The following is a 13,068-nucleotide window of genomic DNA, read 5'->3' on the forward strand; positions in this document are numbered from 1 at the left end:
CCGATGCGGCAGCGATGCAAGTGGCGGCCACTCGGCCACCCGCATTCTGCTTTGCGTGCGCTTCACCCGCCACCACCATCACCGCCGCCGCAGCTCTCCCTCCGGTTATGGTGCATCACTCTCAGCTATCGCACCGCTACCCGGCAGCTGACAAGCATGCGACAAAGGCCTGTACCACGCACACCCACACACAAACCCGCAATCGCCGTGATCTCCTCTTCCACGTCTCTGTTTGTTGTTGAGTATCCTGTGTAAACGGCAGCCTGTCTTCGCAGGACAACCGCCGCCGCGTCAGCACGCACACACCACCCACACGCCACCGCGCGTACATCCACGAGAACCACAAAGGAGAGAGAGAGCGCGCGAAAGTACCGCATGAGGAACGCGACAGCGCGCCTCCTCCGGCGCGTGCCAACTCTGTCTTTCCGTCTTCTCGTCTCGTGTGGCTGCGAGTGCAGGGCCACAGCGTCTCATCACCATCACACCAACTGCGCCAGCACAGGCACACGCAGAGCAGCAGAAATGGACAGCGGCGCCCCTTTCACCACAAACTTACTGCTCCCCCCTCCCCACTCCTCCTCCTCACCACCAAAAAGTATTTACGCCCAAAACCTGCTATAGCTGCCCCCTAGCCACTCACAGTCAGCCCAGTCCAGCTCACAGACACAAACATGAGCACACGCACACAGCAGCGACCTACTTGCTTTCCTTCGCTGTGAGGGAGCCCTCGTTGCGATGCGTTCGCGACACCTCGACCCGGTGGCGCAGACGGCGGCCACGACGGATCGACTTCCGCACAAGCGCCGCGTCCTTCTCCATGACCTCCTTCCGATTTGTGTACTCCACCTCCAGGTGCGTGCGGATGCCGATCTTCGACACATCCGGGTGGTTGATTCCGTACAGCTGGTCATACCGCGTCTCCGGCACCTCGTTCATCCACGTGCTGCTGCGCTCGTGGATGCTCTTGGTATCATCGTAGTAGATGTCCCCAGCCCGCACGTCGTCCATGCGCTCACGCTCCTTCGTCACTGAAAGCAACGACTCCAACGCGTTGCGCTCCCACGGGTGGCGCTCCGTGAAGAAGGCGGGCAGCTCCACCATGGCGGCGCTAGCCATCGTGCTGTCCGGCTGCGACGGGTCACGGATGGGCGGCAGCATCTTGGTCGTGTTCTTCATGAGATGCAGGTCGTACATCCACCCGTGGCGGCGGCGGAACTCGATGAAGTCGAACTGCTTCACCGCTCGACCCCACTCGTAGAAGCGGTTACGGTAGATCGAGAACTTGCGCAGCGCATCCTCCACCTCGTCACGCAGCGGGCCGGAGAGGTGCGTGCGCGGGATGCCGAGCTCGTCCATCTGCGTCAGCACGATCGGCACCTTCTTCTTCTCCACCACGTGGACGCTGCCGAACCGCTGCAAGCCCTCGGAGGTGGGGGTGTAGGCGTGGTCCACCACGCTGCGGAGGTACAGCTCTGCTGTCAGTGGATTCGCGCGCGGCCAGCGGCGGTCAACCAGCTCCTGCCACAAGCCATCGCAGCGGTCGAAGAGCCTTGCCTCGCGATTGCCGAGCAGCAGAGCGTTGTAGCCGTGAACGGTGACGTGCTCTGCGTGACGGTGGCGCACAAAGCGAAAGACATCTTCGGCCTCTGCGGCGTTTCCTGTGAGCGCCAGCGCCAAGATGACGTGATCGTAGGTGGACGCCGTCGGGCTAATGCCACGGGCACCCATGCGATCATATACGGCGTCGGGAATGGCCTTCACGTGCGCGTAGCCGCACGTCATGAGGGCGCGCATGAGCGCGTTGGTCAGCTGAGACGCGGCAGGGGTCGACTCGGGTCGAAGGCTGCCGCACTCATGTGCTAGAGCAGACATGGCCATGTCATACCACCGGTACGCTTCCGTCGCCCGCTCCGCGCCTGCGTTGTCACCAAGGAACTTGAAGGTCAAGGCAGGGTCACAGGCCGCCTCGCTGTGCAGGATGCAGGTGCCAAGATCACTGGCTCGCAGGGAGCTGATCAGGTGGACGTAGTCTATGGCGCGTAGCTCTTTGCCGTGATGCATTGCATCCACAAAGGTGGCTGCTTCGTTGTGCATGCCGCAGCTCGCCAGCTTAGTGGCAAACATCAGCCGCTCCGGTAACGAGGCAAGCGGCTTCTCATGATGAGCCGCGTACTGTCCGCGGAGGGAGGCGACCTGACGGTTGTACTGTCGCAGGTACATCTCCCGTTCACGCTTGCGCTGCAGCAGCACGACGTGCTGTTGGCGCTTCGTGATGCCGCTGTAGTAGTATACGCCCTCCCATTGATTCTGTGGCTTGCGCTGCGGAAGGTTGGTGCGGATGTGGTAGTACGAGGGCACTGTGGTCCGCGCCACATTTTGGCTGAGCTGCATTATTCGGTGGCAGAGCACAGCACATGTAAGGGGTGGTGATTCTCCGACTCTCCGCACACCGTGCGAAGCTGAAAAGGAGCAAAAACGGCTTGACCGATGCAAGGTTCAGCCACCGCCTCGGCGTGTGTCACTACTTCGGGCGGCAGCACAAGGGTCAGCTAGCGGCTCAAGGCCAACCGACTTTTAGAAGGTGGGAAGAAGAGGAGATGGCGACGCTTCCAGGCGAGATGGAGCGCACCGTGGACGAGCAAATGTGGCAGCTTGCATTCCTTACCTGCGGCAATGATGAGGGAGCGGGAAAGAGGCGCACGGGCACGCCACAGAAGACAGGTGGTGAGCGCGACACGGCGGCAGCGGCCACACGATAAGAGTAAAGACACCCCCATACCAGCGGGGTGGAATGCCAGCAAGAGCGAGGGTGGAAGACACACCTGGAGAAGACGCCAAAACAGGAAAGGACGCCTATTCGTTTTTTTTTTGTGTGTGTGTGGCTGCGTCTCCTTGACATGCGACGCAGGCTCGAGGTCACACGTCAGGCGCATCCCCTCCCTGAGGCGGCGGCGAAGGCGCTAGCAGAGATCAAGGAAGACAGACGAAGGAAATACAGAGATAAAAGATGGGTAGCGTGTCTGTATATGCAGAGAGAAGGGGTGCACTCGCGCCCACCACCACCACCCCCTCAGCTCCGCCCACCCGACAGCGTTCCTCCACGCCTTCCACCGCGTGTCTTGTGTTATCATTGCTTTCTTAGTTCAATGCAGCGGTCCTAAAGAGACATCTTTGGTCAACACGTCCAGTCCATCGCGAACCAGTTGGCAGCCATGCGCATACATAGCCACCGCCCGTCTGCCTCTGCTGCACCATGGTCGAACTCTCGTCGTCTAGGACGAGCCGTCTGTCTTAGGATTGAGGCATACATCGAAGCGGCCTCTTCTGACCTTCCTCGTCCCTTCTTCGGATACGCGCTGCACGATCGGCACCGGACGGGGACTCGGGTGAGCGGCGTGACCTGATCCAAAGCGAGCCGCGGCCCAGGGTACCGCGCTTCTGGGCAGAGGCGGTGGGTGCCTGGCGTGCGGGGGTAGCAAGGAGTGGTCTAGGTGCATGCTAGAGCCCGCTGAGACCCTGCACACCCTGCCCGTGTGCCGTGATTCGCCCACAATCGCCTCAAGCCGTGGCATCCCATAATACGGAGACTCTCCACATTCGCATCTGGAGGACCCCACGGTGCAACTCTCGGTGTTCTCCTCATGCTCCTGGCATCCGTGCCGCATAAGCTGTCCCGGTCGGATGCAGGAGATGCCGCACATTTCGCAGCGCATGCACTTTGGGAACTGATTCGTGTGGATCCCTTCGTGACTTTCTCGTCTACCGCTCGTTCTCTGTTCACCGTTGACTGCCTTGCGTGGATGCAATACGCCATGCCAGCTATGCAAGGTAGCCAGTGCGCACAGTGCACACATTTTCTGCATCGTGGAGCCTGTTCCGAGACAGCGTTGTTGCCGGGAGGGGGGGGGAGCATGTCTGCATGGCCCCCCTCTGCATGTGTCACGACAGAACTGGGTGTGTCGAGCGAAAGGGGGCTCTCGGATAGGCACGCGCCTGCGCTCAGAGAACTGAAGGCTTGTCCTCTCACGAGGACATAAGGCGTGCAGGCAGCCAAAAAAACCCTACAGCTGAGGAGCCCATGCAGCGCGAGCGAGGTACGCGCGATCCCGTTATTGCGTGCACAACCATAGCGCGAAATGTGGCGTGCGCCGCCCCCCTACCCCCCCGAGCAATCCGCAAATCACGCGTAGCATACCGGGCACACCACCAGGACGGACGCCCTCATAGCACGCACAGGCAACGGATGGGGGCCACCTACAGCCCTAGCTCAGCAGTAGGCGGTACACCATCTGCATACCATGTTGCCACTGTCCGTCACCTGCCCGCTGCAAGAATCCGGCTTAAACAGAGAAGAACTAAATGCGAGCTGGCACACATAATTCGGGTGGACGCACTGTGTGCGTGCGTGTGATCCCGGCTATTCTTCCTTAGACGAGATGACCGAAGGAAAGAGGGGGCAGGGCACCAGCAAAGGTGGCGCAAGAAGAGCGAGCGAGGTCGGCACCACGGTAGAAGGAGAGGTGGGGCTGTCCTTGCGGATCAGAAGCGCTGGCAATGCGAAGGAAAGACAACACGCGCATAGGCAGCAGGCGCGTCGTGTGACGGCTTCGTGCCATCCACAGGAGCACAGCAAGAGCACTGACACAGACCTACGCGCCCGGACGGCATCGCGAGGAAGCATCCCTCGGATATTAAGCCGGCGCGTCAAAAAGAGAAGAGAGACGGGCGGCAGCCGTGAGAAAGCCAAACGCGTGGCTGCAGAGATAGCGAGACGCACAGCAGCAGATGATAAGAAGGGGTAGGGACGACAATGAGCGTAGTCCGAAGCAACACCATTACGCACATGCACCCGCACACCACCACCACCACTACCACTATCACTACCAACGCCCTGCCGTCATCACCATGTCAGCTGCTGCATCCTCAGCGCACTCTCCCATCCAGAGCGCACACACCTCCTTTTCCAGGAGGAAAAGGGCGAGACCACATCGAAATAACAATGGCACAAAACCTAAGCACGCGCGACAAGACATAGAAGATACGCACGAAAAAATTGATTTCCGCGCTACTGGGTAATGAGGTAAGAGCTGAAGGGAGGCAGAGAGTGCGGGGCACACTCACTGCCGGCGCACCCGGGCTGGCCGCGCATGCGCTCTTCAGCACTCCGCCGCATTCCAAAGAATAAAACGCTTCACTGCCTCCCCCCCCTCCCCGCGACTTGCATGAAGCCCGGTAAGCAGACGTGTGGCAAGGGACCAGACCTCGGCCCTCCCCCTACAGTTGTACTCACCCATGGGGCATATGGGCTCTGCACTTCGATCGGGCCCATCTGTGTGTGTGTGTGTGTGTGTGTGTGTGTGTGTGTGTGTGTGTCGCACTTCGGCGGCGGTCCTCCCAGCATCGGGGTGAGCAAGGAGACTCGAGGAAACGACCTGGCTGGCCGCCTGTGCGTTGCCCGTCGTCCGCTGCATAGCGAATTGCTGTCAAGTCCGTAAAAGATGGCGGTGCGTGGGGGTGGTGGGGGTTTAGCGGGGCGTGCCCCAGCACCAGCCTGGAATCCAAGGTGTAGCCGTTCGGCCATAGCAACGCCCAAAGCTGCCAATCCTTCGGCGAAAGCTGAAGCGAAAAAGAATATTGAGAAAGGTTTTCCACCGCCCGGGCCGCGTTGCGGCAATCGCGTGGGCGGCCTCCGCCGCTCTCCGGCCTTGCAGTTGAGTCACCGCGGCTTTCAGGACGTCATCTTGCGTCTCTGTCCTTGTCATATGCTGAGTTGCGACCGTGTGCACGCCACAGACACACCACACCGTAGCCTCTGGCGGTTTCGCAGTCACCTGTGTTGTGACCCTCTCCTGCGCTCCCGATCCACTCGACACGGCCCCCTCCCCGTGAATTTGGCACCGGTGTGGTGCACCCGGCCTACACCGAGGCACAGCGGCAGTCCGGCGGCCTGCATTGTGCGCCTCCACAAGCGCCTCGAGAATCCACTGCGTGCACACCGCTCCGATTCGGGCCGCATGACGGCCCTCAAAGCTTCCAGCCGCATCCGCCTCCCACGTCACCCGGATGAAGAAACGGCGTTAAGCAGCCGGGAACTGTTGGTGCACCACCGTTTGCGCAGGCGTAGTCATCGGAGAAGAGCAATGTCACCATGAATGAGCCACAGTCATCGCTACCGCGTGCTTGCTTTTGTGCGCCGTACCCCTTGGCAATAGAACGGCGCTGCCACACTGTTTGCAGACCCCGGCGCGTGTCGAGTTGTGCAGCGTCATACTGTGCAGAATCGAGCACAGCAAGCTTGTAGGTTCCCTCCTTCATGTTCCACATCAGCAGACCCCCAATGCAGCACTGGCATATAAAAAGTGGAAAGCAGACGGCCACATGCTGCTGCAACGATCGCTGTATTGGCGTGACTCGCATCCTGCTTCGGTACGGTACGGTGTCGCCCGTTCGTGCTGTCCCCTGTGAGGGGCACCGCTGAAGGGTCGCATCCAGGTCCTTTGTTGGACGCCTTCCCTGAGCACATATCGCCACCTCACGGCTCCGCTTGATGTGGTCGGTCCGCTTTTGAAGCGCTGTCGTTCTCTCGAGCGGGCCCTCTCAGCTCTCTGTACTTGCCTCGCCGTTGGGGCATTCCGCTCTGGTAAGCGTGTTAACCCCTGCCCCCCCCCTCCTCATGCGACATGAATCTGTCGGGGTCGTTGAGGCTTCCGTTGCTGCTGGCGTTGCCCCCTCCATTGCGGTCCCCGCGGCTCCACCTTGACTGTTGTCGCTGTCGTCTTCGCGGCAGGGTCCTGCGGTGGCACAAGCGCTTTGTGACCCCCCTCACACGCTCGTCTTGGCCGGGGCCATCTCTGGCCCAACGGCAAACTGGTGTGCACCGTCGTAGAACGGGGCAGGTTTCGCCCCCCCCCGCGACACACACACACACACTCACTCGAGCATAAGCGGTGTGCTCCTGGTGCGGAGGAGCCTTGCCGTGTGGCGCTTGCGGTCCGCCTCGCCGGTCATGCCAAGTGCTGCCTCTTCGCGCAGTTTGGAAACTCGATTCGTCAAGTTCTGCTGTCGGAAAAAGCGGATGCTCCCGCAGCACAGTGCTTCGCGTCTGCAAGGTGTTCGAGGGGCCACCGTGTTTGGAGAGCAACAGGGCTGCGCCACTGCGCCTGCACGTGTGTGTGTGGCCTGCGTAAGTATGCAAACAGAAGGGTGAGAGGGGACGCGAAGGGAGTGAAAGTTCCAGCTCCCTTCACTTGCGCACTCATGTGGCTCCGCGCGCGTGTGCAGCATCCCATATCTCGCCCCCGGACTGGGGAATCGTCGTCCTTGTTCACGAGATCCTAATCATGCGTGATCCGATGGATCCGATTCGCGTTCGGATTCCGTTTTCGACCTTGGCGATAGGCTGTAAGCTCGCACGGTTGTCCGTAGCGGACCACAGCACACACACACACACACACACACATAAACATAAACACACACACCAGCGTCAACAGCCTTTGTTGTACGCACACGCCGAGTAGGTTGAAGGGGGACATGGCCGTTAAGCCTCTGTCGAAGCAAGGAGCGCCGCGCGGACGCCGGGGCCGAGTGGGTAGTGCGTTTGGACGCGCTCTGCCGTGCCTAGGACGAGCTTCTTCCGTTTCACCTTTTTCAGCATCGGTAGGAAGCTGACGAACGCCTCGTAGCCGCCATTCTCGACGTATCGGCTCATGGCGACGTCGATGGTCATGAGCTTGCCAGCACACCAGGTGCCCACCTTCCCGTCCCGCATGGTCGTGTGGCCCACCACCATGAGATTGATGTCCCTGTTTTCCTTTGCCTTGAGCGCCGCCATGCCCGCAGAGAGAGGGCCGCAGTTGCCGCCCATAGCCGCCCGCACGACACTGTGGTCCCACAACGGACTCTCCTCATCGTGAAAGGGGTGCCTTGCCAGATTCATCAAGGCAGCCCCTTCATACCACTCGGCGTTGAGCTTGTTGACACCGCGGCGGGCGTACGCCGCGGTCAGCCCGCCATGCACAAACACGATGTCCGAGACGATCGCCACGGCCAAGTTTTCCTCGGCCATCATGCGCCCGTAGCGTCCGCCAGGGCCGTACAGGTAGCGTAAGCCGACATAGCCGGCGGACAGGTTCAGCTGCCGCGGATGCACGTATTCCAAGACCCCGGAAAGGGTGAGCAGCTCCTGGTTTCCGCTCAACGTGATGAGGCGTCCACCAGAGGCGAGAGCCTGAGGCTTGAGCCCCGACAGCAGCTGCAGCATCTCCGGAGCATCGGGACCGTAGCCCACAACGTTGCCTAGCTGCACCACGACATCGGTGCACCCCTTCCGCCAGGCGTCCACGTCCTTCTCCAGCACATTCGCAGCGCGCAGGGTGCTGCGGAGTCGGTCAATGTCGCCGTGGAGGTCACCGATAGCGATAATGCGTTGATTGTACGCACGAATGATCCCACGGCCTGCTGGGGTGGTAGGCGTGGGCGGGATACTCTGCTTTGGGGGCTCGCGGTGTTTGCCCTGCTGGAAACCAACCGTAGGTGTATAAAGGCCTAACGGAATTTTGGAGACGACGAACGTGCCCGCGAAGACGAGGGCCAAAACAGTCCAGAAGAACAGCCCTGACTGCACACCCTTGCGCGAGTAGGCACGCGCCACGAACAGGTCTATCTTGCGTGGAGGCGCCATGCTAGCAACGCCAGAAACACATGCAGACGCAGCGACGGAGTTGGAAAAAGTGGTGATACAAATGAGAGAAGCACACCGTACTGGAACAGTGCGCTGTGAGGGGTGGACGAACGCAGTGCGATGGTTGTGGCGCGGCGGATGCACATGCGAAACAAAGAACGACGAATAGCTGGATGGCACCTCCACGACTGCAGCAACAGCGGTGGTGTGTGCGGGTGTAGGTAGAATAGCAGTGTCGGCGGTTAGTTTTGCGGGTTGCATAGCAGAGTCGGGCGAGGCTGGTGAGGAGACGCAGAGCGAAGAGATCAGCGGACATGCATGGACACGTACGCAAAGAAAGAGCGATGGGCAGATGAAGGTTGTGTGCGCAACGAAAATGTGAGGTGATAACCTGGAGCGCGGACATCGCCCCCTCCCCCACCCGTCACATCCCCCTGGCACAGACACTTACATCACAGAAAGAGGAGAGGCTGAGCCAGAGCGCGCCAAGAGCCGTCTCGGTGTCGCCCTGCAGGGTATGCGACTACCAGCCAAGCTGTTCGGCTTTCATTCCCACCAGCACACAAGAGCCAGGAGTGCATAGAAAGGACGAGGAGGCGGCGAACGGGAGCGGCGCCGCATTCTCCCTCACACCCCATGGATGCCCCCCCCGCCACACACACACACACCCGCCCGCCCGTCCGCCCTCTCTCTCTCTCTCGCAGAAGTCTATGAAAGTTATTCTCTCGCCGTCGCTGATCATCAACCAGACACGTGCGCACACGCACGCCTAGGCGCCCGTGGCAGAGAAAAGGTGCAGAATGATGTGGCAAGAACGCCATGGCAGCCGTAAGGCCACCAAAGACAGAAGAAGATCGCAAGCAAGAAGAGCGCATAGCAGGGTGGAGAGGAGGGCAGAGCACAGACACACGTACACGCCCTCGCATTCGGCGAGACAGACAGAGAGAGAGAGAGCACTCATGTGAAGCGCAGGCAAAATCTTCTCCCGCCTCTTTCCGTACTTCTCAGTGCCACGCACTCGCCGCCTCTCTGCTTCTTCCCTCATGCATCCTCGATGCCGTGCTCTGTAATCAAGTAGCTCGCTTGCGCAGGTGGATGCGAGGGAGCGTGGCGCAGCACAAGCTGGCGCACACCGTGCGAAAGGGACTTGCGCAAAAACACGCGACAGTGTGCCGCGGAGGCCCAGGAGAAGCCAAGTGCGGGTACGACAGTGCGAGTCACTGAGGGTGCTGATGCCGTAGAGGAGGTCGTGGGCGAACGAGCACGTTTGATCGGCGCCAGCGCGCACTGACGTTGACGGGCAGTCGTTGGAATCGCGCGCACCTGGTTCGTCACGACAATGCACCAGTTGTGTGTCATGGCAGCTTGCCGAAGCCGCAAACTGAGGGCTGTCACGGTCGCGTCGGCCTGCGCCACACCTTGCATGTCCCACTGCCCCGCCACCACTGCAGCCGCGACGGAGTCCAGCACCACCACGGCACGGCCGTGAGTGCCGGCCAGGACACGCACGGCCTCAACCAAGTTGCTGTTGCGCGGTCTCTGGGCCCTGTTGGGGATAACGTTGGGTGGAGAGCTAGTCCTTGAGACCTGGGCAAGCTGTGGATGCGGGAGAGGCTCTAACAGCCGCAGCACCTCCGCCACTGATGCGACGTGGCGAATCTGCAGACGGGACAACACCGTCGGCACGGTGCATGTGCGCTCAACGCAGCCCCACACTGTCTTCACAACACCAGACGGCAGCTGATTGACGAGTGGGTGAAGCCGCACAGCGCGAACAGCCCGCCCTACAGCTGCGGCGGCCAGCGGCCCCAGCCGGGAGGTTGGCACGTCCTCGGAAACCAGGTACACCACAGCACAGCGCGCCGCCTCGACAGCGTCGCGGTCAAAAACTTCCATGCACTTCACAACAGGGCTTCTGGAGCCGCACATTCCCGTTGTCGTCGCCATGTGAGCAAGAGACGTGAAGTCTGCGCCGCTGGCTAGCGCCAGGGCTACGGCTGCGTGGCAAACATCCGTAGCAGCCTGCTGCAGGAGGCACTGAAGCCCCAGCTGCGTCTTACCTGCCCCAGCCTCGCCGTACACCTCGGTGACCCAACCACTGCGGAAGCCCCCACCACCTAGTGCCTGATCAAGGCCCATGCAGCCGGTCGAGCACCAGTACGCGGACACATCAGCTGCTGCGATGGCGGATCGAGACGCTGCCGCGTGGCCAGCCCCTGCGCGCAGAGGCTGGTGGACAAGCGAGCTGGTTCGAAGAAGAGAGAGAGCCGTGCGCGTCTGTAGCACACAGCTAGCAGCCGTCTGCACCGCTTTCCTGCCCTTCCGCGCACTGCTCCCTAGGTCGCGATTGATCAGTGCAACGCTGGCCGCGCAGCGAGTGAGAGCTGCCAAGGCCTCATCCTCTTCACAAGCGGCGTGCGCCTCATCACACGCCTCTCGCTCTGATTGGGTTGTCGCATCATCGCGCGGAGGCATCGGCAGGAGTTGACGACGACGACGGCGCAGGGCTGCCCGTAGATTTGGCCCCTCCGTTGTGAGGTGCAAAAGCAGTGCGTCCACACTGAGTCGCGACCTGGCGATCTCCGCCTCCTCTGGTGCTTCGCCTTGCCCGTGTCGTGCGCTCGAAACGCCAACGTCGGCCGCGACAAGGTCCACCAACGTCCTCAACGCCTCCCGCGTTTGCTCCGTCCTCCACGCTGACGGCAGAGGGGCGCCTGGGAGTAGCGAGGGGGAGTCAGCACCTTTTTCTGTCGAGCGAGAGAGGGCTGGCGCACATGTGCAGGCGGCAAGGACATCGCGCAGTACATCGAAAGCGCTGAAGCAGCGAAGAGGATCCAAAGGTTCGGCGGCGGCGGCGGCGTCTGCGCCCGATGACGCGTTACACTCCTTCTCCTCCGCCCCATCCCCTTCGCAGGGGTGAAAAGAGGATACGCGGCACGGCGCGCAGCCGCCCATGTCCTCACGCGCGTGCGCAGCAGGCACTATGGCGCTCATGTTGGCATGGGAAGCAGGAGTGATGTTTGCCTGTCTCCCCTCCTGTCCTCGTTGGCTATGCGCGGTGTACGCAGTCGCCTCACGAAAGTGGTGAAGCGCCCGCTTCGGCGTACGCACAGATGTAGACACACAAGCACAGAGAGAGAAAGGCACTTCGCGAGCAGTCTACTTGGATGAGCGGCTTTGTGCACAGCGACAACAACCATGCAGCTTGCAACCGCGTAGGCGTGGAAAGGGGGCGTCGGGACACGGAAGAGACCGTGCGCGCGTGAGACGATGATGGGATACAGGCGGACCAAGGCGATAACGTAAGCATGTTGTGGTGATCCTGGTGCGCACAGGCACCTCATTGTGGTTATGGCAACAGTGTCGAGCGATCAGGCAGCAGAGTTGAGGAGAGGGAGAAGTCGCGGCAGAATACGCGCCAACGCAGAGGCCCCAAGCCAGACAAGCCGCAAGAGTGAAAAAGACATCACACAAGCCCTTGACGAGTTCCCGTAGCCGGCGGAAGGGCCCACTACCAAAGCTGCCGTATGCGTGTGTGCGTGTGTGTGTGTGTGTGTGTGTGTGTGTGTGTGTGTGTGTCTACGTGTGCGCACACGTTAGCGAGCAAAGTCATGCGCTACCCACGCACGTCCCCCGTAAACAGCTTTCCTCTGTCATCTCTCGTACGCGTCGTAAGTGAGAAGGGGACGCGCTACTCTTGTTCGCGCACTGTGTCTTTAGATAGCGTGGAAGACACGCTGGCGGAGGGCAGGGGCGACCGGGGTCAACAGCAGCAGCGGGGTGTGCTGCAGGGGACGGGAAGGGAGGGCCACGAAAAGGACGAGGGAAGAGGACAGCCAACACCATCACCACGAGGGGTATCAAGAGATCACGGCGAGATAAAACAAGAAGCGGAAGTAACGCACACGCACATACACACACTACCATGAGCACCATCCATTACATGAGCGGTGTTGCTGGCACACAGAGAAGTGACACGAACAAAGTTGAGCGGACAGATGGTTTTCTTTGCTTCTCCTCTTCCCTCGTGCGTCCGCCCTCTCTGCCGCACGGCAGGAGGCCCAACGCCGCGCGACGCTGCTCCCCCTCCCCACCTCCACCCCTCGCCTGTCGCAGGGCCCATCGCGCGGTGCAGAGCAGCCGTAGACACACGCCGGCACAGCAACGCGCCGACCCGGTCATCGGAGAGCACGGCCCCGGCGCCTTCAAAACTCTACCCGCCCCACTATGCCGGTCGCCACCGGGTGCATCTCCGCCGGGGTGGCGCTCCAGCGCCCCACACCAGCCGTCGGCCCTGCGATACCGCGCACGGAGGCGTCCTCCGTCTCCCCCTCTCCCCATCAAGGGGGGACGGGACAAGTGTCGAGCGACGAGAAACGGACATGCTG

General features: G+C 61.2%; 3 protein-coding genes across 3 annotated transcripts; all 3 read right to left on the minus strand.

Annotated features, from left to right (window-relative positions):
* Window positions 1-696: 696 nt before the first annotated feature.
* LMJF_29_0430 (conserved hypothetical protein) lies at window positions 697-2,391 on the minus strand (the record flags this gene model as incomplete). The annotated part of the gene is made up of 1 exon (XM_003722068.1): window positions 697-2,391. One exon carries the CDS (start codon window positions 2,389-2,391, stop codon window positions 697-699), a length of 1,695 nt encoding a protein of 564 aa, XP_003722116.1.
* A 5,146-nt stretch (window positions 2,392-7,537) lies between these two features.
* LMJF_29_0440 (conserved hypothetical protein) lies at window positions 7,538-8,680 on the minus strand (the record flags this gene model as incomplete). Its single annotated transcript, XM_003722069.1, has 1 exon — window positions 7,538-8,680. The coding sequence occupies one exon, from the start codon at window positions 8,678-8,680 to the stop codon at window positions 7,538-7,540; it is 1,143 nt and encodes a 380-aa protein (XP_003722117.1).
* A 1,041-nt stretch (window positions 8,681-9,721) lies between these two features.
* Window positions 9,722-11,674, minus strand: LMJF_29_0450 (conserved hypothetical protein; the record flags this gene model as incomplete). The annotated part of the gene is made up of 1 exon (XM_003722070.1): window positions 9,722-11,674. The coding sequence occupies one exon, from the start codon at window positions 11,672-11,674 to the stop codon at window positions 9,722-9,724; it is 1,953 nt and encodes a 650-aa protein (XP_003722118.1).
* Window positions 11,675-13,068: the final 1,394 nt, after the last annotated feature.

Source organism: Leishmania major, chromosome 29 (assembly GCF_000002725.2).
Source record: "Leishmania major strain Friedlin complete genome, chromosome 29".
NCBI lineage: Eukaryota > Euglenozoa > Kinetoplastea > Trypanosomatida > Trypanosomatidae > Leishmania > Leishmania major.